The following is a 23,147-nucleotide window of genomic DNA, read 5'->3' as shown; positions in this document are numbered from 1 at the left end:
CATAATTGGCACACGAGGAGAAAATATTTAAGAACTTGTATCCAGTATCCACAAAGACCTCTTGGAACTCAGTAAGACAGAAAAAATAAAGGGGGCGGCGGGAGGGGGACAGACGATTTGAAACAGTGTGTGCAAAGGCTCGGAGGTCTGAGCAAGCTCAGTGTGTTTGAGGAGCAGTCGGGTCTGGTGGGGAGAGCAGGGATTGGCGGAAGCAGTGGGTTAAGGATGAAGAGTTTGGTAGGGGCTGGGCTGAGTCAAGGTCAAGATTTGGGACTTTGTCCCAACTGATTGGAGAAGAGGTGGGTGTTTCTTACGCTTTGTATCATATATCCTTCATCCTCACTTGTTTTTACTTTTTACATGGCTTCTACCCCTCCCTTCGTTTCTGTATTTATGTCACCGTGTCCAAGAGGGGAAGACAGCTGGGACCCCGCCCCGCCCTCCAAACATACACACACATGCGCAGCCCTTCTGTTCAGGGCTCTGTCCCTGGCCACACACCCTACAGCACACCCCCTTTACACCTATGTTCTGGAGAGCCGGAGGGGTTTGAATCTGGGCTGTCTCTTACCAATAACAGGTGTGATCATTAAACTGCCACTTACAAAACTCATCTTTGTCTATTACCTAGGTGATAAAATCTAAAACATGAGACTCTTTGTAAGGGTTTCAGGGATAAACATCTGGAATACATTCAGAGTTTAATGAACAGTAACATTAGTATCTTGTGGCAGAGCTACAAGATGTTACATCTTCCTGCAACAACAGATTTGAAGATTCCAGGATCATCTACAGAGAAATCTCAGACTTAACTTCTAAATATGCACACACAAACACAAGGACCAAATCAAAACAGAAGCAACACAGGAACTTCCCTGGTGGTTCGGTGGCTGAGACTCCGAGCTTCCACTTCAGGGGACATGGGTTTGACCCCTGGTTGGGGAACTAAAATCCTGCACGCAGCCAAAAATTAAGAAAACAAAACAAAGGCCACACGGAAGGTGCAGGATGATTTTTATGGTGTACGGTTTGTGTAACTTTTTTGAAAACATGCAAAAGGAAACCATGTCTTGTTAAAGTAACATGTAAATAGCAAAAGTTTAAAAGCACAAGAGAATGATAAATACCAAATTCAGGAGGGGGCAACCTTAGTGGGGTGGGGGGGTGGGGGGCAAAAGAAACAAGGACAAGCTCATAAAGGTCTTCAAAATATTAGTCACAGAGATCTAAGAAGCGAAAGATCCAGTGCAAATATCTGTTCAGATTCAAAAGAACTAGGGGTGGATTCTTGGGTGTTTATTATGCTTTGTATTATGTTTCATCCTCACTAACCTTTACTTTTACATGGCTTCTACTTTTCCCTCCATTTCTGTATTTATCTGTTCATTCACAGATAACACACACTGTCAGCTCTTAAAGGCAGGGACCTAAAACAACTTTGCCCACTGCTGGCATTTAAAGAGATGCACCTTTATTGAATGAAGAAATATTTTTCTCTATGACTGTATTATTTACTTTGAAATAAAAGATTCGAGTGGGGAGCCTTTGTAAGTTTGGTGCCCCCAGGCCCTGAGACCAAAAAGAACCCAGCTGACTGCTAACTGCACTGGGCATAAAAGTGACCTCACAGTTACATAAGAAACCGTCCACGTTTCCAAAAGTGCGCTGCACTGGAGTGGGTGATAAGATCGCTGGGACTTCCTGGCCTAGTGGCACATAGGATCTTAGTTCCCCAATTAGGGATCTAATCTGCACCCCCTGCACTGGAAGCTTGGTGTTAACCACCAGACCACCAAGGAAGTCCTAGGATTTGCTTTGAAATATTTCCACATAAAACAGGTGTGCTCTAGTCAGTGTGAGTGGTAAGCTCATGGAACTTTTATCCTATTCACTCATGTTTCTATTCTGGGCTCATATGAAATCCTTATGAGATTTTTTTTTTACAAGAGTAGCTTCTCAGGGGGAGGACAAAGGGATGAATTCATGGGACACGGACTTTTAAGACAGTGAAATTTATGAAACATTAGGATTATCATAATACAGGGCATCATGCGTTTGTGCTCAAGTCACTATCGTGTCTGACTCTGTGACCCTTTGGACTGTAGCCCACAAGGCTCCTCTGCAGATTTCTCCAGGCAAGAATACTGGAGTGGGTTGCCATTTCCTCCTCCAGGAGATCTCCCCAACCCAGGGATCAAACCTGCATTCCTGCATTGGCAAGAAAATGGATTCTTTAGCAATGAGCCACCAGTGAAGCCCACATCATCATACATTTATCCAAACCCACATACAACATGGGGAGTCAACCGAAATGTAAACTATGGACTGTGGGTGATTACAATGCATCAAAGCAGGGGGTTTATGAGAAATCTCTGTACCTGTCACTCAATTTTGCTATGAACCTAAAACGAAACTGTTCTTCAACAACAGAAAGCAGTTTTAAAGGCTCAGCTTGGGACTTCCCTGGTGATCTAGTGGTTAAGAACCTGCTTTCCAATGCAGGGGACCTAGGTTCAATCCCTGGTCAGGGATCCTACATGCCATGGGGCAACTAAACCCTCAGGTCACAACAAAGACCCAGCACAGCCAAAAGTAAATAAATAAGGCTATCCACCCCATCCCAGCAATGCCTGACTCCCAGTTGGTGGCAATCCTGGCTCCCAGGGCCCCACCACCACCCTGGCCTCCCCTTCCACAGGGGTAGGGGGTTCTGTTCCCTTCACCTAGAAGAGACCTGGCACCAGGAAGTGAATCAGTGAATGCTTGATGGAGCCAGTCTTCTCTGGTGGGTATCTGGCTCAGGCTGGCCAGGAGATCCCCAGGATCCAAGACCTCCAACCCATCATGTCTTATACCCGGGGCTCCAGCACCTTCCACCCCTAAGGAAAGGCACCAGATGAGGGCACGTGCCCACTTTATTAGCCAACAGCTGGCCTGCAGGGCTCCCCAAGGCCCACCCTCACAGGTGGACAACAGAATGAACCTGCTACCTGCTCCCTTGGGGCTGACTGGGATGAGGAGATACCAGGGGCAGGGGGATGGGCCTCACAGAGGCCTCGTAAATACAAGGGGGTCACTGGCAGGGATGCAAGGAGGGCAGCAGGGTCTTGGGGAAGGTGGCCTATGGGGGGGCGGCTTATGTCACGCAGCCTCTTGGGTCGAAGGGGGCCCCCGTTCGGCGTCCAGGCGGCACAGGGGGCTGTCGTACACCATCTGAAGGTTCACCTTGTGGCCCACCAGCTCCCGGATATTGTTGATTCCATATTTGATCATCGTCGGGCTTGGGGGGGGGGTGGGGTGGGGGCGGGGACATGGTTTAACACAAGGTCAGGTCATGCTCTCTTCTGATCAGAACCTCTCTTGCCACCTTCCCTGGAGTAAAAGCCCCAGCCCTCCCTGGAGCTCAAAAGGCCCCACATCATCTGCCTTGTCACCTCCCTCACCCCTATCTCTTCCCACTCTCCCCCTGCACTCACTCCCTTCTCCCACCAGTCTCACAGGCCTCAATGTTCTCCATACATAGCAGGCCTGCTCCAGCCTCAGGGCCTTTGCACTGGCTATTCCCTCTGCCTGGACCACCCTTCCCCAGATATCTTCACAGCTTACCAATTCAGCCACCTCCATTCGTTGCTCAGATGTCACCTCCTCCAAGAGGCCTTCCCTGATATCTCCTTAGGTCTCCCTGCTGTGTTTCTGCTCTAACATTACTTCTGATATTGTGATTTTTCGGTCGTTCAATCATGTTCGACCCTTTTGTGACCCCATGGACTGTAGCCCACCAGGCTCCTCTGCCCATGAGATTTCTCAGGCAAGAATACTGCAGTGGGTTACCATTTCCTTCTCCAGGGGATCGTCTCGACCCAGGGATTGAATCTGAGTTTCCCATGTTTCTTGCATTGGCAGGCAGATTCTTTACCACTGAGCCACCAGGGAAGCCCCATGACACTGCTTTTGGACATACTCTAAGCTTTATTTGTTGAATTTACTTATTTATCTTATCAATTCTCATCCTCCTTGGTCCACTAGCACCCCAGCTTCATAGAGGTAGAGATGTGTGTTGTAATCACAGCACAGAATGGGCATACAGCAGGTGCTCACTAAGGATTTCTCAAATGAATGAATCAATGGAGGGGGCTGCAAGTCTACAGGCCCCCATGCCTGACAAGTCACCTGAGTGAGGCAGCCAACACCCTAAGTGGCTTGGGTACTTACCGCTCCAAGGACAGACCCCAGGCAATGACTGATACATTCTCAGGGAGCCCCATGGGGAGCAGCATCTCAGGGCGGAAGATCCCAGAGTTTCCAACCTCCACCCACTTCTTCAGACCTGTGGAGGCAGGAACACAACGGGGCGGCTCGTGTGGGTGATACTGAGTATGCCAAAGAGTTCAGGAGGTGGGGTCCTCAGGAACAGGGACCTGGGCTGAGCCGTGGGCAACCTGAGACCTCCCTCCCTGCCCCAGTACTGGGTTCCAGCCTGACCTTGGTGGTAGCTGAATACTTCCATGCTGGGCTCGGTGTAGGGGTTGTAGGTCGGCTTAAAACGCAGCTGGGTGATACCTGGGTGGGGAGGCAGGCAAACAGAGTTGGGAGGAGAATCGGGCTGATGACCAAGGCATCTTCCTGTTACCCACCAACACCGCCCACTCTGGCCCGCCTGCTCACCCAGCTTGGTGAAGAACTCCCGCAGGACACCCATGAGGTGGCCCAGTGTGAGGCCGTGGTCGGCCACGACGCCCTCGATCTGGTGGAACTCGGCCAGGTGAGTGGCATCCAGGGTCTCATTCCGGAACACTCGATCGATGGAGAAGTATTTGGCCGGAGTGAAGGGCTTCTGGGGGTGACAGGCAGGCCAGGCCCAGGCATGGGTGAGGAGGTCGGTATGCCAGCCCAGCCCCTCCCTCCAACGCTGCCGGGGCCCGGCCACACCTTCTGGGCCAGGCGGTAGAGGGCGCGGGCACTCGCTGCTGTGGTGTGTGTGCGCAGCAGGTTTTTCCGAGCCTCGTCCAATTTCCAGTTATATTTGTACCTTCGGGGGGACATGCAAGGAAGTCCATGGTGCAGCTCTCGGTCCCCAGCCTCATCCCCACCCCGAAGTCCTGGTCCTCCCTTACCCCTGTGAGCCATAGCCGCCCTGAGAGTGGGTCCGCTTCACGCGGTGGACATAGTCCATTGGGAGTTGCTGGGCCTGGGCTGGATCTGGGCAGGACAGAGCAACATCTGGTCAGTCAAGGAGCATTTCTTTGGACGTCCTTGGCGGTCCAGTGGTTAAGATTCCGAGCTCCCAGTGCACGGGGAGCCCGGGTTCGATCCCTGGTCAGGGAACTAAATCCCGCCTGCCATAACTAAAAATCCTACATGCTGCAGTTAAGACCTGGCGTAGCCAAAGAAATAAATAATGAACATTACTCAAATAGCCACCACAAGGAAAACAGACAGTGACAGGCAGCTCCCTCGATAGCCCTCTGTAACTGCAGGAGGGCACCTGGGAACACCTGAGGCAGTCACTCATACCCCTCCTCTGCCAGAATCTTCCCTGGTCCTGCTGCCTCCCCTTTTTTTTTCTGGCTATGTTGTAGGGCTTCCGGGACTTAGTTCTGCAACTCAGGTATTGAACCCATGCCCATGGCAGTGAAAGCATGGAGTGTGAACCATTGAACCACCAGAGAATTCCCTCCTCCCACTCCTAACTGATCACTTCCTCCAGCCACAGGGCTTCCCTGCCGATCTATAAGCACACTGGGCATGTGCCAGCCTCAAGGCCTTTGGGCTGGTCATTCCCTTTGTCTGGAACCTTCCTTCCCCAAATGTAGCTCCCTCCCTCACCTCTTTCTATCTTTGCTTAAGCAGCCTTTTAAAAAACATTTTTGGTCATGCTGTACAGCATGTGAGATCTTAGTTCCTCCACCAGGGATTGAACTCAAGCCCCCTGCATAGTGTACAAAGTCTTAACCAACAGACTTCCAAAGAAGTCCAAATCCTAGCAGCTTTTATTTTAAAATGACCGTGTATACCACCCAACACAATGTCAGTTCCCCCATCTCATTTACTGCCATCTTGCATCACCATGTTTATAGCTTGTTGTTGTTCAGTCACTAAGTCACGTCTGATTCTTTTCTTGACCCCATATGCTGTCCATGGGATCTTCCAGGCAAGAATACTGGAGTAGGTTGCCATTTCCTTACTCAGGATTTAAGGCACATCTTGCCCAACGAGGACATGAGGGTCTCAGGGCAAGGACTTCTGTCTCATTTGTGGCTGTGACCCAGATGTTTAACAGAAAAGTCAATGCACAGGAGCTCAATGAACCTATGCCACATGAATATGCAAGTTCTTACAAGTCCCTTCCTGAAATACAATTTTACTGTACCCAAAAAGCCACACATCCATTCCCAGCTCCATCTCTTACAAGCTTTGACCCTGGGCAAGTGATGTCTCCTCTCTGGGCCCCAATTTCCTCATCTGCAAAAGGGGGCTGACAATCTACTTCCTGTAGTTGGTAGGAAGATTAGGAGAGTGGCAGCCCAGTAAGTTTTGAATAGTTTTTCTGGCTGTTGCAACTTCCCTGACCAGGGATTGAACCCACACCCACTGCGGTGGAAGTCTGGAAACTTTAACCACTGGACCATTATGGATGCCCTCGGTAAGTTCTGAATGCTGTGACGATGACAATGACATTTTGCTCCTGGCCAGATAACAGCACACAACAGCCTTGTTTGCCCTCCTGGTGGTGGGGAGACAATGACTATTTTGGAAAGTCATGTAACTTCAGAGAGCACTAACGACTGTGGAAGAAAGAAATGGGAACCAAAGTTGAAGACTAGCAGTGAGGAGCTTTTTAGAGCTTGGTTGGAGAGGGGGAACTTCCCTGGTGGTCCAGTAGTTAGAACTCCACGCTCCTAATGTAGGAGGACTGGGTTCGATCCCTGGTCAGGGAACTATATCCTGCATGCCACAATGACGATCCCATGTGCTGCAATTAAGACCTGATGCAGGGATTTCCCAGGTGGTCCAGTGGCTAAGACTTTGTGCTTCCAACGCAGGGGGCCTGGGTTCAATCCCCGGTCAGGGAACTAGATCCAACATGCTGCAAAAAGACTGAAGATCCCACGTGTCACAACTAAGGCCCAGCACAGCCAAATAAGTGATTAAAAAAAAAAGAGCCGGTGCAGGCAAAAAAAAAAAAAACCTGGGGGGACAAGGCATGTCAGCAGGGGCCTCTCTAAGGTGACATGTGAGCAGAGATCTGATACCAGAGGCGGCCATGAAGACCTGGGAGAAGACACTTCTCGGCAGAAGGCACTCAGGGCAACGGCCCTGAGGTGAGAGGAAGGGAGGTGGTGGAAGATCACAGAAGTTGACGACAGTAGCTCACACAGGCTCTGCTGGCCACCCTGAGGAGGATGGAGTTTATCCTGTAAGATGGTAGGCTGCCCCGAAAGGCTCTGCCCAGGCCCAGGCCCTCGAGTGGCACGGGGCAGCAGGGCCCACCCACCTCGCAGGAAGAAGGTGTCATGCTGGTCGCGTGCCGGGTGCTGCTGGGGCTGAAAGAGTGCATCGAAGTTCCAGAAGGAGCTCTCAATGTAATTGTCAGTCGGCATCTCGGTGAACCTGGTGGGAGACAGGGTCTGACTGCCCTGCCTGTGCCCCAGGCCTGGGCTGGCCCCACCCCCGGGCCAGTGCTCACCCCATCTCCAGGAAGATCTGCCGGAACTGGGAGCGGACCTTGAGCAGTGGGTGCAGGTGGCCGCTGTCGGGGAGGACGCCGTGGGCCGAGAAATTGTAGGGCTTGAAGGGCCGGTCCCGCCAGGAGCCGCTATGGGGGGCATGGTGCAGGGTACGTGGGCATGGTGGGGGCTGCCTACACCCCTCCTCCAACCAGTCCCCAACCCTGGGGCTGCCCCCTACCTGGAGATCATCTCTGGACTCAGCTCTGTTTCCTGCTTAGAGATGCTGGTGCTGAAGGCACTACCTTTGCTCACCCAGTAGGTTTTCAAGGTCCTGAGGCCAGGGGACATCGCTGTTACCTCCTTCAGGTCGTTTCCCTTGACCACCCATCTAATGCTGACCCCCGTATCACCCACCAAGTAACTCTGCTGCGTTTTCTTCCTGACACCTACTGTCTCCTGAAACCCCTATTTGGCCCCACCTACATCCCTATGTTCATGCACGTCCTCATTCAACAAACATTTATTGAGAACCTACTGTGTGCCAGGGCCTGTCAAGGCACTAACCATAGTACTATGAGTGGTAATAATAGGTCAAATTTACCTGTTTATTAGTTTTCTGGTTGTACCGTGTGGCATGGGGGATCTTAGTTCCCTGACCGGGGACTGAATTCATGCCCCCTACAGTGGAAGCATGGATTCTTAAGCAAAGACCACCAGAGAAGCTGAAGTCACTCAGTCATGTCCGACTCTTTGCAACCTCATGGACTGTGGCCTACCAGGCTCCTCCTTCCATGGGATTTTCCACCAAGAGTACTGGAGTGGGTTGCCATTTCCTTCTCCAGAGGATCTTCCCAACCCTGGGATCGAACCCAGGTCTCCCACACTGCAGGCGGATTCTTTACCAGCTGAACCACCAGGGAAACCCTTTTTAAAAATGAAAAATTAAAAGAAAAACATTTTTGCCTTGCCACATGGCATTGGAATCTTAGTTCCCTGACCAGGGATCAAACTCATGCCTCCTGCACTGGATGCTTGGGAATCTTAAGCACTGCATGGCCAGGGAAGTCCCCCCATACGTAAAGTTTAGAGAGCTTATTCTACACTAGGCTCTGTTCTATAGTCACCCCATAACCATGTGTGAATAGGGGCTGTTTCACATATGCGTAAACAGAAGCCTGGAAAGATCAAGTGACTCGGTCAAGGTCACACAGTTAACATATGGCAGAGCTGGGAGGTGAATTGGGCAGCCCTACTCCAGTCTGCGTTCTTGAAACTGCTGTATCTGCTCCATCTGCTCAAGGAGACGTCGGCCCTGTGACAGCAGAGCCCCCAGACCATACTAGTCCAGACAGTGGTGGCACTTCTCTGGCCATCCAGTGGTTACGACTCCACTCATCCAGTGCAGGAGGCATGGCTCTGGTTCCTGGTCGGGGAATTGAGATCCCACATGCCACGCGGCACAGCCAAAAACCAGTAAATAAATATTTAAATTCCAGGCAGTGCTTAGGACTGTAGAGCAAGGAAACAGGGAGGACAAAAGGGCTGGAGGCCAGGAGTGTGGGACTTTTATGGAAGTCGGAGGAAGGAAAGGGGGTCAGGGTGGTGGTCTGTCTAAGCTGACACGAGAACAGAGATGTGATGTCAGAACTTGCCTTGAAGAACAGTGAGAGGATCTTTCTGGGCAGAAGCACAGCATAGGTAAAGGCCCTGTCGGGGCACGTGTGGCAAGTGCACTTGACCACCTCAGGGTCAAGGGGGGTGGGGAGGAGCCCGATAGCACACCGGCCCAGTATGGGCAGAACGCTTCCCTGTCCCCTCCGCTACTCCAGGGTCAGGCAGGTGACCCAGGTGTGAGCCTGGGGTGGCACCCACTCACATTTCAGTCAGCAGCTTCCGCTTCCGGAGCTCACTCCGCTCCTTTTCTCCCAGCTTCTCAGCCTGCCCACCCCGGACCAGCTGCAGCCGGCGCTGCACCTCATCCTCCACGCTGTCCACCTGCCACAGGGATCGGTGTGAGAGACCCTGAGGGCCAGGGGCCCGCCTGCCCGACCAGCCGGCCCAGCGCCCCCCAGCAGGGACTCACCACTCGGAACACGCGGGGCCCGTCAGCAGCACTCTTGTCCACCCGGATCCACTTGTTGGACATGGCCTTGCTGAAGCCCACCTTGCCACTGGGCAGTCGCTGGGGGAATAAGGCTGCAGTGAGGGGAGCACGGGCACAAGGGCCACCGTCACCCCAACACACCTCCTGCGGCCCTGGCCCCCTCAGGCTCCTACCATGAGCTCGCTCTGGGGCAGGCCCTCTGGGGGGATGCTGCGAAACACCCGGGCCTCGTGGCTGCCCTCCTGGGCAATCTCCTCACCCTCAGCGGTCAGCTCCCAGCGCTTGCTGGAGCGCAACTCAGTCTCGATGATCTGTAGAAAAATAGGGGGGCACGGCAGGGACAGGGCTCAGATCCAGGCATGCCCTTGCCTCAGCACTGGGGGTGCACGGTCTCTGAAGCCAGCTTCGCATCCCAGCTGCACCACTCCCAAGCAAAGTGATCTGCCCTTGCTGAGTCTCGGTTGATCTTTTGTGACATGAGGATAATGACAAAGATGAGTCACACCTCCAAGAGCAGGGTAGAGTACTGAGGTAGAGTACCTGCCTGAGAAAGAACAAATTCCGTCACTTAAAAAAAAAAAGTTTGGGGAACAAGGTCATGAGGAAGCAGCGCACATTTTGCGGCTGCCATTTCTTCCGCTTTCAGTCTTGATCTTTTGTAGAGCTTCCAACAGCGCTATGTTGGGACAGAGCATCTGGAGGTTCACAACCTCTGTGGTTCGTCGGAGCCACTACGAGGAGGGTCCAGGGAAGAATAAACCATCTTCAGTGGAAAACAAATGGAGGTTACTAGCTATGATGACTTTGTTCTTTGGGTCTGGATTTGCTGCGCCTTTCTTTATAGTGAGACACCAACTGCTTAAAAAGTAACCCATGAGACAGATAGGAAGAGGAACATATTAAGAGGTGCAGTCTCTTAAAAGGATCAAACCCTTGAACTCAGCATCCTAGATACGTTTGTAAATAAACTTATGGCATAAATCCAAAAAAGAAAAAGTACTTATTTATTCAACTGTGCTGGGTCTTAGTTGCAGCATGCAGCATTTTCATGCTGCATGTGTGTGTGCCAACTCTTTGTGACCCGATAGACAGTGGCCTGCCAGGCTCCTCTGTCCACGGGATTCTCCAGGCAAGAATACAGGAATGGGTTGCCATTTCCTCCTCCAGGGGATCTTCCTGACCCAGGGATCAAACCTGCCTCTCCTGTGTCTCCTGTATTGGCAGGTGGGTTCTTTACCACCAATACCACCTGGGAAGTCCTTCCTTGTGGTATGTGGCATCTTTTAGTTTCAGCATGTGGGATCGAGGTCCTTGATCAGGGATCAAACCCAGGTGCCCTAAATTGGGAGCGTGGAGTCTGAGCCACTGGACCACCACTTTTGAACCTTGGAAAGATTTTTAAAGCCTCAGGTGACATGATTTATGTGTTTGCAGCTCAGCACTCAGATGTCAGAGAAAAACCCCAGGGATCCACATTACACACAGAAACCCTAGGCGCCCATGTCACTCTAACTTCTAGGCCTGCTCCTCACCTACTGTGTGACCTTGCTGAAAACTGCTTAACCTCCCTGAACAAAATTTCTTATACATGAGAAAAAGGTGTGGTAGGCTTTAGCTCAGAGAGTTGTTTTGAGGCATAACTAAACAGAAAAGATGCAGAGGACTTCCCTGGCAATCCAATGGTTAAGAGTTCAAGCTACCAGTGCAGGGGGCACAAGTTCAATGCCTAATCCAGGAACTAAGATCCTGCATGCCACCCAGTGGGGCCAAACAAACAAAAACAAAGAAAGGATGCAGAGCACCTAGTATGCACCAAGTGCTGTATAAACCTAACTACTACTATGTATTAATATCATCATTCTTACAATGAACTACATTAAATTGCCACTACTTAACCCTCTGTAGTCTACACAAATGTCAATTTCACATCAATCAAGGTACTGTCATCCCACACACCACAGCTTCACTCCCTTTTTGCACTGATGACCTGAGGCTTTGCAGCCTGGGTGTCTAATTTCAAATTCAGGTTTGCCTGTTCCTTCTGGTGACACTGATTAAGGTTCTGACCAATGCTTAGAAGTTGTTCCATCTTCAACCTGGGAATAAATAAGAGTTACATCTTATGTATCGTCTTGTTTGTTTGTTTGTTCAATCACTAAGTTGTGTCCGACGCTTTTGCGATCACATGGACTTAGCCCGCCAGGCTCCTCTGTCCATGGGATTTCCCAGGCAAGAATACTGGATGGGTTACTATTTTCGTCTCCACATACCCCCTTACTCTTATGTAAATCTAAGGTTAGGTCAAAGATTGAATGAAAAATAGAGCTGAGGTCAGGGACTTCCCTGGTGGTCCAGTGGTTAAGACACTGCCTTGCATTGGAGAGACCACAAATTCAATCCCTGAAATTCAATCCCTGGTCGGAGAACTAAGATCCCATGTGTCTCAAAACAAGTAAGCTCAAGGGCTAGAGAGTCCGGAGGCCCCAAGTAAAGATCCCACAGGGAGCAACTAAGACCCGACTCGGCCAAAAAAAATCTGAGGTCAGAAAGGGCACATAATATGATTTTGATGAAAAAACAGTCCAGCTATGTTTTCTGAGTCCTAGCCTCATGGATCCAGGTTGCTGGGTGGCCCAGGGGTCCATCAGCATCCTCTCCTTCTGGATCCATCACCCTTCATTTGTCCAAGTCAGAAGGCTGGGCTCTGGCTCTCCCTACCTTGCCATGAACCCAATTTCATTCCTTCTCCTGAACCCCTTCTCCAGTCCAACTACCTCACTACAGGCAGGGAACAGTCCCTCTAGTTTGGGGATATGCCAGTCTCTGCCCTTGTCCCCTTGCCTCCCGTCCTGCCCCTGCTAAAATGGATGTAGGCAGTGAGCACGTCTGACTGGTTCCAGCTCCTGCCATGGCCCTCTAGAACCCCTGGTAAGATAGAGACCTAGAAGGCCTTGCAAAATCTGGCTCTTCTGTGTCTCTCACCACCTGTCCCTCCCTCCCACCCCACTGATCCCGAAAGTGCCATGGCTTTTGTACTCAGGGCAGAAACCAGATTCAGCTGTCATCTCCTTTGGGATGCTCTCCCTGATCCTCAAGACTGTGGTAGTTAACATCTCTGAATTTCTTGGACTTCCTCCATCACTCCGGTCACTTGAGTACATCCATCACACCGCAACCTGAGCGAAGGCAGCGATTGCGTCTTTCTCGTCCCCCATCCTCCTCTCCACCCCCTCAAAATTAATTAATGCCTCAATGGACATTTACCGAACGAGAGCGTCCGCGCGCCTGGGTCTTCACTTTTTCCTGACTCCCCGCCTGGGCACTCTGGGCGGGACACAGATACAATCACCCCTAACCAGGGCTGAGAGAATCTGGTCTGGAGGCAGAGCCCTCCTGGCGAAGGAAATGCAGATGCAAAAGCGAGGAAGCCCAGCATCACCCCCCCCCGGCTCACCTCACCCAGCGCCTGCAGGCTCTTCACGGCGCCCACCACAGTCTGGTGCTCCACGCCCAGCTCGGTCGCCAGTTCCGCGCTGTCAAGGCCGCCATCGGCCGTCTCCAGCCGCCGCAGCAACACCTCCGCCACCGGACCGTCCGCCATGGTTGCTCCCAGTGCGCTCCGCATGTCCCTGCCGGCGACCAGAACCACCGGAACCGGAATCGGCCCCGGGATTGGAAGGGCGAGGCGCGCTTGCGTCGCCATCTTGAGTGTGGCGGACAATGTTGCAGGGCTCGGGGTGCCGCCATTTTGAGCGTGTCAGAGGGGTTAGGGACCCCCTAATGGTGTCTGGTTGACCAGAGAGGTCAAATGCCCTCAAAGACAGACTCACAGCACTGTTTTAAACTTCACACAGCTCCACCTGCAGTGGGCTGTGTGACCTAGGACTTCTGTCTCTGGGCCTAAGACAGTCCGCCCTCAGAAGAATTCTTTCTCACCCCATAGGAGGGCTCTGGGTGGTGGACTCCAGACATAATCAAACTGCTGATGTAAACTACTTTCAAATTTTCAAAGGGAGACTGGGTAGGGACCAGCCCTATAAAAATAGGGAGAAGAAAAGCTATTGTCCAAGTAGCCGCTAGCTTGCATGGTCATTTTCCCCTGTGCCCAGGCCAGTGCTAAGCGCTTCAGGGGTCTTTATTTCACCTTCCTCCAAACTGTGTGCTGTACATACCGATATAATTTACACTTCACTGATGAAAACTGAAGCTGGGTGATATGCTTTGCGTAAAGGTTTTGCAAGGAATTGGTGGAGATAATGTCAGAAATCATAAACGCTCCAGAGCCTGCCCTCCCTCCCCCACACCCCTACTCTGAGATCAATGTCAGGGAAATCATTTGTAGTGCAGATCAGTGCTGTCCTATAGAAACACAATTCAAGATACTGGGAATTCCCTGATGGTCCAGTGGTTAGGGGGTCTGACTTGGTGGCTCAGACAGTAAAGAATCTGTCTGCAATGCAGGAAATCTGGGTTCAACTGCTGGATCAGGAAGAGCCCCTGGAGGAGGAAATGGCAACCCACTCCAGTATTCTTGCCTGGAGAATTCTATGGAGAGGAGCCTGGCCGGGTACAGGCCACATGTTTGCAAACAGACTCTACTGCGGGACTAACGGTTTCACTTTCCAGTGGTTAAAACTCCACAATTCCACTGCAGAATTCATGGGTTTGATCCCTGGTTGGCATGCCTCGGGCCTGACCAAAACTAAGAAATGTAATTTGAGATACAAATATAATTTTACCCTTTCTAATTATCGATGTTTAAAACAAAAGGGGGCAGGACTTCCCTGGCAGTCCAGTGGCTAGGAATCTGCCTGCCAGTGCAGGGACATCCGTTCCATCTCTGGTCTGGGAAGATTCCACATGCTGAAGAGCATGTGCTCTTCCAACTCCTGAAGCTCATAGGCTCTGGAGCCAGTGTACCACAACTACTGCGCCTGTGTGCTCTAGAGCCCATGCTCCACAAGAGAAGCCACTGCGACAAGAAGCCCAGGTGCTGTAACTAGACAGTAGCTCCTGCTCGTCAAAAGCAGAGAAAGCCTGTGTGCCACAAGGTAGACCCAGCACAGCCTAAATTAAATAAAACCTTTTAAATACAAAATTAAATGGGGTGGTATCAATGAGGAATTTATAGAACTTAAGATGTCCAAATTTTCATTTCAATACTTAATACTAGTGAAATATTTTTTTTTTTTTAGTTCTACCACTTTATTGCTACCAACCCATCTCCCTCCACCCTTGTGCACACATGCTCAGTCAAGTAATCCCATGGACTTCAGCCCGCCAGGTTCCTCTGTCCATGGACTTTTCCAGGCAAGAATACTGAGTGGGTTGCCATTTCCTTCTCCGAAATATTTTACATTCTTTTTTTCATACTATGTCTTTAAATCCTGATGTATATTTTACACTTACAGCTCATCTCAGTTCAGAGCAGCTACATCTCAAAAGGCAATAGTCACATGCGGCTATAGACAACAGTGGAGACTACATTAGGCAGCACAAGTAGAGTCTAATCCCAGATCTGCCATTTTTGTCACCCAGCAAAATCACTTCATCTTTCTGTGCCTCAGTTTCCTCCCTTGGATGGAAATGATATGAGCCCAAGTAACTGAGAATTAAGTACGGTAGTACTTAATGCAGTATTTGCTGGTACACACATGTATGCAGTATTTGCTGGTATTGAGTGTGAACTCTGTCAGGTGCCAGTCTAAGCAGCATGCATTTATTCATTTGTTGTTGTTTAGTGGTTCAGTTGTCTCCGACTTTTCGTGACCCCCACCCCCGCCCTGGCCATGGAGCCCACCCGGCTCCTCTGTCCATGAAATTTCCCAGGTAAGAATACTGGACTGAGTTGCCATTTCCTTCTGCAGGAGATCTTCCCATCTCCAGCACTGACAGGTGCAGTCTTCACCACTGGACCACCTGGGAAGCCCTATTTACTCACTCAGCCATCACAATTGTTACTTGAGCCTGGAAAATGGGGTTACTAATATCCCCCATTCTGGACGTATAGTGAGGTCCTGACAAAAACTCAGAACGCATCCCTCAAAGTCTCGTCTGAGTTTCAAAGCACTTCCCCCAGGACTTCCCTGGTGGTCCAGTGGTTAAGAATTCACCTGCCAACTCAATATTGGAAAAACAAACGACCCAATCAAAAACTGGGGGAAAGACCTAAGCAGACATTTCTCCAAAGAAGACACACTAACAATCACATGAAAAGATGCTCAACCCTTCAACTAATTAAAAAAAAAAAAAAAAAGAAAAGATGCTCAACATCACTCATTATTAGAGAAATGCAAATCAAAACGAGATATCACCTCACACCGGCCAGAATGGCCATCATCAAAAAGTCTACAAGCAGTAAATGCTGGAGAGGGTGTGGAAAAAAGAGAACACTCTTGCACTGTTGGTGAGAATGTAAATTGATACAACCACTATGGAAGACAGTATGGAGATGCCTCAAAAAAACTAGAAATAAAACCATCATATGTCCCAGCAGTTCCATTCCTAGGCATATAACCTGAGGAAACCAGGGTTGAAAAAGACATATGTATCCCATTGTTCATTGCAGCACTATTTACAGTAGCTAGAACATGAAAGCAACCTAGACATCCATCGACAGATGAATGGATAAAGAAGTTGTGGTACATATACACAATGGACTATTACTCAGCCATAAAAAGGAATGCATTTGAGTCAATTCTGATGAGGTGGATGAACCTAGAGACTACTATACAGAGTGATGTGAGTCAGAAGAGAAAGATAAATATCGTATTCTAACACATATATACGGGATATAGAAAAATGGTACTGAAGAATTTATTTACAGGGCAGCAATGAAGAAACAAACATAGAGAATAGACTTATGGACATGGGGAGAGGGGAGGAGAGGGTGAGATGTATGGAAAGAGTAACATGGAAACATACATTACCATATGTAAAATAGATAGCCAACAGGAATTGGTTGTATGGCTCAGGAAACTCAAACAGGGGCTCTGTAACAACCTAGAGGGGTGGGATGGGGAGGGAGATGGGAGGGAGTTTCAAAAGGGAGGGGATATATGTAAACGTATGGCTGATTCATGTTGAAGTTTGACAGAAAACACAAAAGTCTGCAAAGCAATTATTCTTCAATTAAAAAAAAAAATTCACCTGTCATTGTCAGGGGACCAGGGTTCAACTCCTGGTTTGGGAAGATTCCACATACTGCAGAGTAACTAAGCCCTTGCACCCTAGAGCCCCTGCTCTGCAACAAAAGAAGCCAGCACAAGGAGAAGCCTGCCCACTACTAGAGAGTAGCCGTTGCTCACCACAACTTGAGAAGACCCCCCGCACAGACATGAAGACTGTACTGCCAAAAAAAAAAAGCACTCTCTGTTTTTGCTTTTTTAATTCTAGCAAGAGTCCTTTGTCCCTTCCTTCTGTCACATATCAGGTAGTTTTTTTTTTTTTTAACATCAAGTAGGTTTTAAGCCTGTTCTGTGCCTCGTGCTATAGCAGACACTGTGGAATGGTGAGGTGAACAGGACAGGCACAGATTCAACTGTCCAGAAGGAAGCACCAAGCCCGTGTGTCCATGACACATGGTGGGAGAGAAGGTGTGAAGAACGTCAGTGCAAAGCCTAGTGTGGTCATCCCAGACTTGGTGGGTGTGGGCTTCATCAGCGAGGACCACTTTGGGTTATACGCCATACTGGTTTGGGGAAGGAGTAGAACGCCAACTTCTTCAAAACTTGTCATACCTCCCTTTCCGAGTGCCCACCACTGGAGGGGAAGCACCCCCGCCCCACCCTTTTGCCAGAATCCCCCCCTCTTCAGCAGTTTATTCCCGCTTCCCAAGTCCACAGCCTATTTGCTCAGTTTGGGAAAGTCCCAGGCCTCCTTCCTCCTTTCTGCAGCCTGGGGGTATGGAGCTGGTGTCAGTCACTGCGGTCATGTGCCTGTGGCCTCAGAAGAAGGCTCTAGTCTCAGGGGTCCTGCCCACCTCCCTTGGACCTTATCTTCCTCACCATCTGTCCCTTTTTTTCTCCTCACCAACGGAACCCCCTGCCCTCTCATATTCAGCCGTTTAATTGCAAAAGCAGGCCGTTTGTGGGAGACCACAAGGCGGCGACCCCTTTCATTTACCGGCTGGGGTGGGGGTGGGAGGGAGCTAAAGGACAGGCTGCAACGAGAGGAACAATACTAGGAGCCACAGCCTATCGTCACATCTTTTGAGCCGTCAGGGCTTCCTTCCCTTTGTCCCAGTACATCCCCAAAAGCTTGGAAAGCATTTCTGCCGGGCAGCAACTGGCCGGGGTCGCACCTCCTGGCCTTTCAAGAGATCCTGTGATTTCAGAGAGGCTGAATGACTTGCCCCAGCTCACACAGAAGCAGTCTGACAGGCTGCCAGGTCACTACGGGGGCCGTACGGAGTAGAGAACAGGCACTCTCCCCGCAGGCCCGCACGGCTCCGGCGCCGGGAGGAATTGAGGAAGTGAAGCCCCAGGGCTCGGTGCCCTCTGCCCCATCTTGGCGGGAGGGGGGCGGGGGGGAGGAGGGGAGGACGGGAAGAGAAATGGGAAGAAAGAGAAAGGAAAGGTGGGAATGGTGAGGTTCTCCAAACTCAGAGTAGAAAGACGCTAGGAAAACCTTGCCCACTCATCCCTGTAGAAGGGTTGAGCGGAGTCTAGAATGGAGCCGGACCCTAGTTGCACGGAACACCCCAGCTCGCGCGTGTTCTTTAAACGCCTAGATCCCGAACTCTGCGCGCGGGTGAGGGCGGGGCTGGGCCGAGGTCTGGTCACATGACCTGGCCTGAGGGGCTCGAGGCCCCCACTTCACCGGTGGGCGTCCCCCACAACGCGTGGTCGACCTTCATTGGCCAGTGGTGCGGCCAATAGAAATCGGCCATCTGGGAACCCAGCGTTCCGAGGCACAGCCTAACATGCTGAGCCCAGAAGGGTCCAATGGAAAGGCAGGGCTGTGGCCACAGACCAATGATAAAGTGAGGGAGGCGGGTCAAGAGGCCGGACCAGGCTCGTTTGAGAGCAGGCGGAGTATAAAAGTGCACGGCCGGCGGCGGCGTCCGTCCCCACTGCAGAGCTGCTGCCGGACGAGCGACTTAAAGGGCCCGCGCGCCACCGCCCCCTCGGCCCGCCATGCTGCTACCCGTTCCGCTGCTGCTCGGCCTTCTCGGCCTTGCCGCCGCTGACCCCACCGTTTACTTCAAAGAGCAGTTTCTGGACGGAGGTAACGTCTAGTCCCGCTCGAGATCGTCTTAACGACGCGGCTGGCCCCCCGGCCCATATCTGCGTGTTGCTTGTAATTACTGTTCAGAGGGCCAACACGGTTTCCTTCAGGGACTGGAGCCGCAGGCGAGCCTTCCTTCGGCGTCCCTGGGGAGCGTGGAGGGAGCAGCGGCTTTCCGAGGCGGGAGTTAGGGTTTGCCCGAGGATCTTTTAAGTCACCAGAGTTGTCAGACTAGAGGTTGGGGTGGGGACAGTCTGGGGGGGAGGGGGGAATCTTCTTCCTTGGTCCCAGCAGTTTGTGGCTGGGAGGTTTGGTGGGAGGTTCATCACCGCCGCGCTTACCTGCCTCTTTGGTCGTCTAGACGGGTGGACCGAGCGCTGGATCGAATCCAAACACAAACCGGATTTTGGCAAATTCGTTCTCAGTTCCGGCAAGTTCTATGGTGACCAGGAGAAAGATAAAGGTAAGAACTTAGGAGTGGGTGTTCAGATCCAGGAGGACAGAGTTTTGGTATTCCTAGGAGTAGGGCAGGTGGAGGAAGAGGGGACTGGTGTGTATTTTACATGTTCAGGGTTACCCGGGGGGTTGGTGCTGAGCCCTGATCTGACTACAGTGTCTTGGTAGGTCTGCAGACTAGCCAGGATGCCCGGTTCTATGCTCTGTCTGCGAGATTCGAGCCCTTCAGCAACAAGGGTCAGACGCTGGTGGTGCAGTTCACGGTGAAACACGAGCAGAACATCGACTGTGGGGGCGGCTATGTGAAGCTGTTTCCAGCTGGTTTGGACCAGACAGACATGCACGGAGACTCCGAATACAACATCATGTTTGGTGAGGGGACCCCACCCTAGTGCTGATTTTTGGTCACTTAGAGGGAGTTTGAAACCCCGAGAGTTCTTTATAGCCCGTGAACGGTGGTCTTGAGAACATAGAAAACATTTAAACGCTTAGACATTTCTTTGACAGGGAAGGTGAGGAATAGTTAGGAACGACTTACTGTATTTTTATCATCAGTTTAAGATTAATTCGTGCAGTTTGACTATATAGGCATTTCCTGTTCCTAGTTGTGCAAGTGAAGATACTGAGTTGTGGAGCACTGATTTGTTTTTGCTTTTTTTTTTTTCCTAGTGTCCACCCCCCAGTTCCTTAGAAGCTCTGAATTCTGTTTTTTTTCAGCTTGACAGTCCTGAGTTTAAGAACCAAATTGTCTTTTTGTAAAGGGGTGGGCAGGGGCTTGTAATGGTGGACAGACTGTACTTACTGACCAGATCTGCTTCTCATCAAGGTCCGGACATCTGTGGCCCCGGTACCAAGAAGGTTCATGTCATCTTCAACTACAAGGGCAAGAATGTGCTGATCAACAAGGATATCCGCTGCAAGGTGTGCATTGGGGGTGGTGACAAATGGCTGTGAGGGGAGGCCTCTATCCCAGGCTGGTGGGCGGGGCCACTCATCTTCCATTCTCTTCAGGACGATGAATTCACCCACCTGTACACGCTGATTGTGCGGCCTGATAATACCTATGAGGTGAAGATTGACAACAGCCAGGTGGAGTCAGGCTCTTTGGAGGACGATTGGGATTTCTTGCCACCCAAGAAGATAAAGGATCCTGATGCCGATAAGCCTGAAGACTGGGACGATCGCGCCAAGATCGATGACCCCACAGACTCCAAGCCTGAGGTTGGTGCTTGGGTAGGGGCTCCCCACCATGGAGGGTGTGGAGGACAGCTGGGCCTACTCTGACCTCCTAATGTATCCTCAGGACTGGGACAAGCCTGAGCACATTCCTGACCCTGATGCTAAGAAACCCGAGGACTGGGATGAAGAGATGGACGGAGAGTGGGAACCACCTGTTATTCAGAACCCAGAGTACAAGGTGAGCCTGGCACTCTGAGTAGGGTGGTGCACAATGGGGACGGCACTGATCTTTGCTCAGCCATCGGTTTACTTCTGCAGGGGGAGTGGAAACCCAGGCAGATCGACAACCCAGATTACAAGGGCATTTGGATCCACCCAGAGATTGACAACCCTGAGTATTCCCCTGACAGCAACATATATGCCTATGAAAACTTTGCTGTTCTAGGCTTGGATCTTTGGCAGGTGAGACGTGGAGGGAAGAGGTGGCTCCCTTGGGGACCTCAGGTGCTCAGGGTCAACCCAAGAGAAAAGGGGACAAGGGTGGGCAGACTCCAAAATGGTGCATCCCCCACCCCCACCCCAGCCTTTTTAAGAAGTTACTGGTTTGTCATTACCGGGTTCTTACAGCACCTGCTTTGGCTTGTACTTATATGTTCCAGGTACTACTTCCCAAGTATCTCTGTGGGAACTAACTCACTTAATTGCACCTCACAGCCTAGAAAGGCGGGTACATAACCCCATTAGAACTTAGCTTCACAGGGACTGAATTTTTGTCCTTTCTGCCAACATACTTTCTGCATCTTGCATGCTGCTTGGCACATAGAATGTACTAAAAAATAGTTTGAAGAGGAGAATGAGACCCCATTTTATAGATGAAGATACTGAGGTGCAAAGAGGTGAAGTCACCAGCTCAAGGTCATATAGTAAATGGCAGAGCTGGGGTTTGAATCCAGGCAGCCTGTTTTTCAACTGTAATGTTAGACTGTACTATTGTGTAGTGGTTATGTGAGCATGGGCAGGAGACCATTTCAAGGCCAAGGCCAACAGGTATCCCTTCTGATCACCCATTCTGGCCTTATATAGGTCAAGTCTGGCACCATCTTTGACAACTTCCTCATCACCAACGATGAGGCGTATGCTGAGGAGTTTGGCAACGAGACGTGGGGTGTTACAAAGGTGAGACCAAGGTCCAGCCTGGGTTTGGGGGTGGGCAGGGCGGGCAGGGGAGTCCAGGCCTGAGGGGTGTGTGTGTGGTTTGTACACAGGCAGCAGAAAAGCAAATGAAGGACAAGCAGGATGAAGAGCAGAGGCTAAAGGAAGAGGAGGAGGAGAAGAAAGGCAAGGAGGAGGAAGAGGCAGACAAAGATGATGACGAGGACAAGGATGAGGATGAGGAGGATGAAGATGAGAAGGAAGAGGAGGAAGAAGAAGATGCTGCCGCTGGCCAGGCCAAGGATGAGCTGTAGGGGGCACCTCTGCTTCCAGGGCTGGACTGAGGCCTGAGCGCTCCTGCCGCAGAGCCGGCCGCGCCAAATAATGTCTCTATGAGACTGGAGAACTTTCATTTTTTTCCAGGCGGGTTCCAATTTGGGGTGGATTTTGTTTTTGGCTCCCCCCTCCCCCCTTTTAAAATTTATTTTTCTTTTTTTTTTTACTGGCATTTTGTCTCTGATTCTCCTGTAGCCCTCACCCCTGGCCTTCATCTGTCCTGATTGACATCTTTGTTTTCTTCTGTCTCCTTCACTCCAGATCCCTAAGTTCCCTTCCAGCTTGGGGACTTAGGGTGGGATGTGGTGTGGAGGAGAAGCCCCAGCCCCAAAGTTCCATCTGTTCTCCTTCCTGGATCCCAGAGGGTGGGGTAGGAGAAGAGGGTGGCATCCCCAGCCCCCCAGCACTGAGGAAGAATGAGGCTCCTAAGGCCTTAGCTCTGATCCCTTCCCCTTTCTCCCTGCCCCCAGGACTGGGCCACTTTTGAGTGGGGCGGTGGGTTCTAGCTCAGCTCATGCTGAGAATGTAAGAGCTACAAACAAAATTTCTATTAAATTAAGTTTTGTGTCTTCCTCCTGTGTCTCCTGGGAGAGGTAATTGTTTAGTGAGATTTGTTTTTTAGCCACTAGAATTGTTGGCTGAATGTCCCCATAAGGTTACAGGAGCCCTTGTTTACCTCCAGAGCCTCAGGTGAATGAGAAAGAGTAACCATTTCCAGTGCCATTACAAATACACACCACTTATTAGCTCGTGGAGTCTTTTCATCAAACTGGTGAGTTTTCGTTCTAGTATCAGTTGAGTTTGAGACATTTAGGAAGAGGTGGGGTTTGAACCCACACCTTAGCCACCAATTCATGTGAACTCTTAAGACATTGAACTGCATACACATCTCTTGCTGATAAAGGAGCAAGACTACAACAGCTATTAGTTTTAAACACATTTTCTGATTACTAGCCAGTGTTAAAAGCTATTAATTCCTTTTATAGTCAAGGAAATAGGTTCAGAGATGTTATATACCCCAG

The 23,147-nt window shown here is 50.7% G+C and overlaps 2 protein-coding genes, 1 non-coding gene and 1 pseudogene across 3 annotated transcripts; 3 read left to right on the top strand and 1 right to left on the bottom strand.

Moving 5' to 3' along the window:
• Positions 1-1,002: 1,002 nt before the first annotated feature.
• On the bottom strand, positions 1,003-13,425 carry FARSA (phenylalanyl-tRNA synthetase subunit alpha). Its single transcript, XM_065917654.1, has 13 exons — positions 13,229-13,425; positions 9,948-10,085; positions 9,754-9,852; positions 9,547-9,665; positions 7,909-8,001; positions 7,688-7,816; positions 7,496-7,611; positions 5,115-5,199; positions 4,930-5,029; positions 4,666-4,834; positions 4,483-4,560; positions 4,213-4,327; positions 1,003-3,280 (listed from the first exon to the last, which is right to left on the bottom strand). Exons 1-13 carry the CDS (start codon positions 13,397-13,399, stop codon positions 3,142-3,144), a joined length of 1,551 nt encoding a protein of 516 aa, XP_065773726.1. The 5' UTR covers positions 13,400-13,425; the 3' UTR covers positions 1,003-3,141.
• Positions 7,001-7,073, top strand: TRNAG-UCC (transfer RNA glycine (anticodon UCC)). Its single transcript has one exon. It is a non-coding gene; the product is annotated as a tRNA-Gly (tRNA).
• On the top strand, positions 10,381-10,770 carry LOC136166046 (cytochrome c oxidase subunit 7C, mitochondrial pseudogene; annotated as a pseudogene).
• Positions 13,426-18,832: 5,407 nt separating the features above from the next.
• On the top strand, positions 18,833-22,697 carry CALR (calreticulin). The gene is made up of 9 exons (XM_065917650.1): positions 18,833-19,002; positions 19,364-19,465; positions 19,627-19,830; positions 20,285-20,379; positions 20,470-20,679; positions 20,762-20,875; positions 20,956-21,099; positions 21,721-21,813; positions 21,903-22,697. The coding sequence occupies exons 1-9, from the start codon at positions 18,912-18,914 to the stop codon at positions 22,101-22,103; spliced, it is 1,254 nt and encodes a 417-aa protein (XP_065773722.1). The 5' UTR covers positions 18,833-18,911; the 3' UTR covers positions 22,104-22,697.
• Positions 22,698-23,147: the final 450 nt, after the last annotated feature.

Source organism: Muntiacus reevesi, chromosome 1 (assembly GCF_963930625.1).
Source record: "Muntiacus reevesi chromosome 1, mMunRee1.1, whole genome shotgun sequence".
Lineage (NCBI taxonomy): Eukaryota > Metazoa > Chordata > Mammalia > Artiodactyla > Cervidae > Muntiacus > Muntiacus reevesi.
This window is presented reverse-complemented; position numbering and strand designations above follow the sequence as displayed.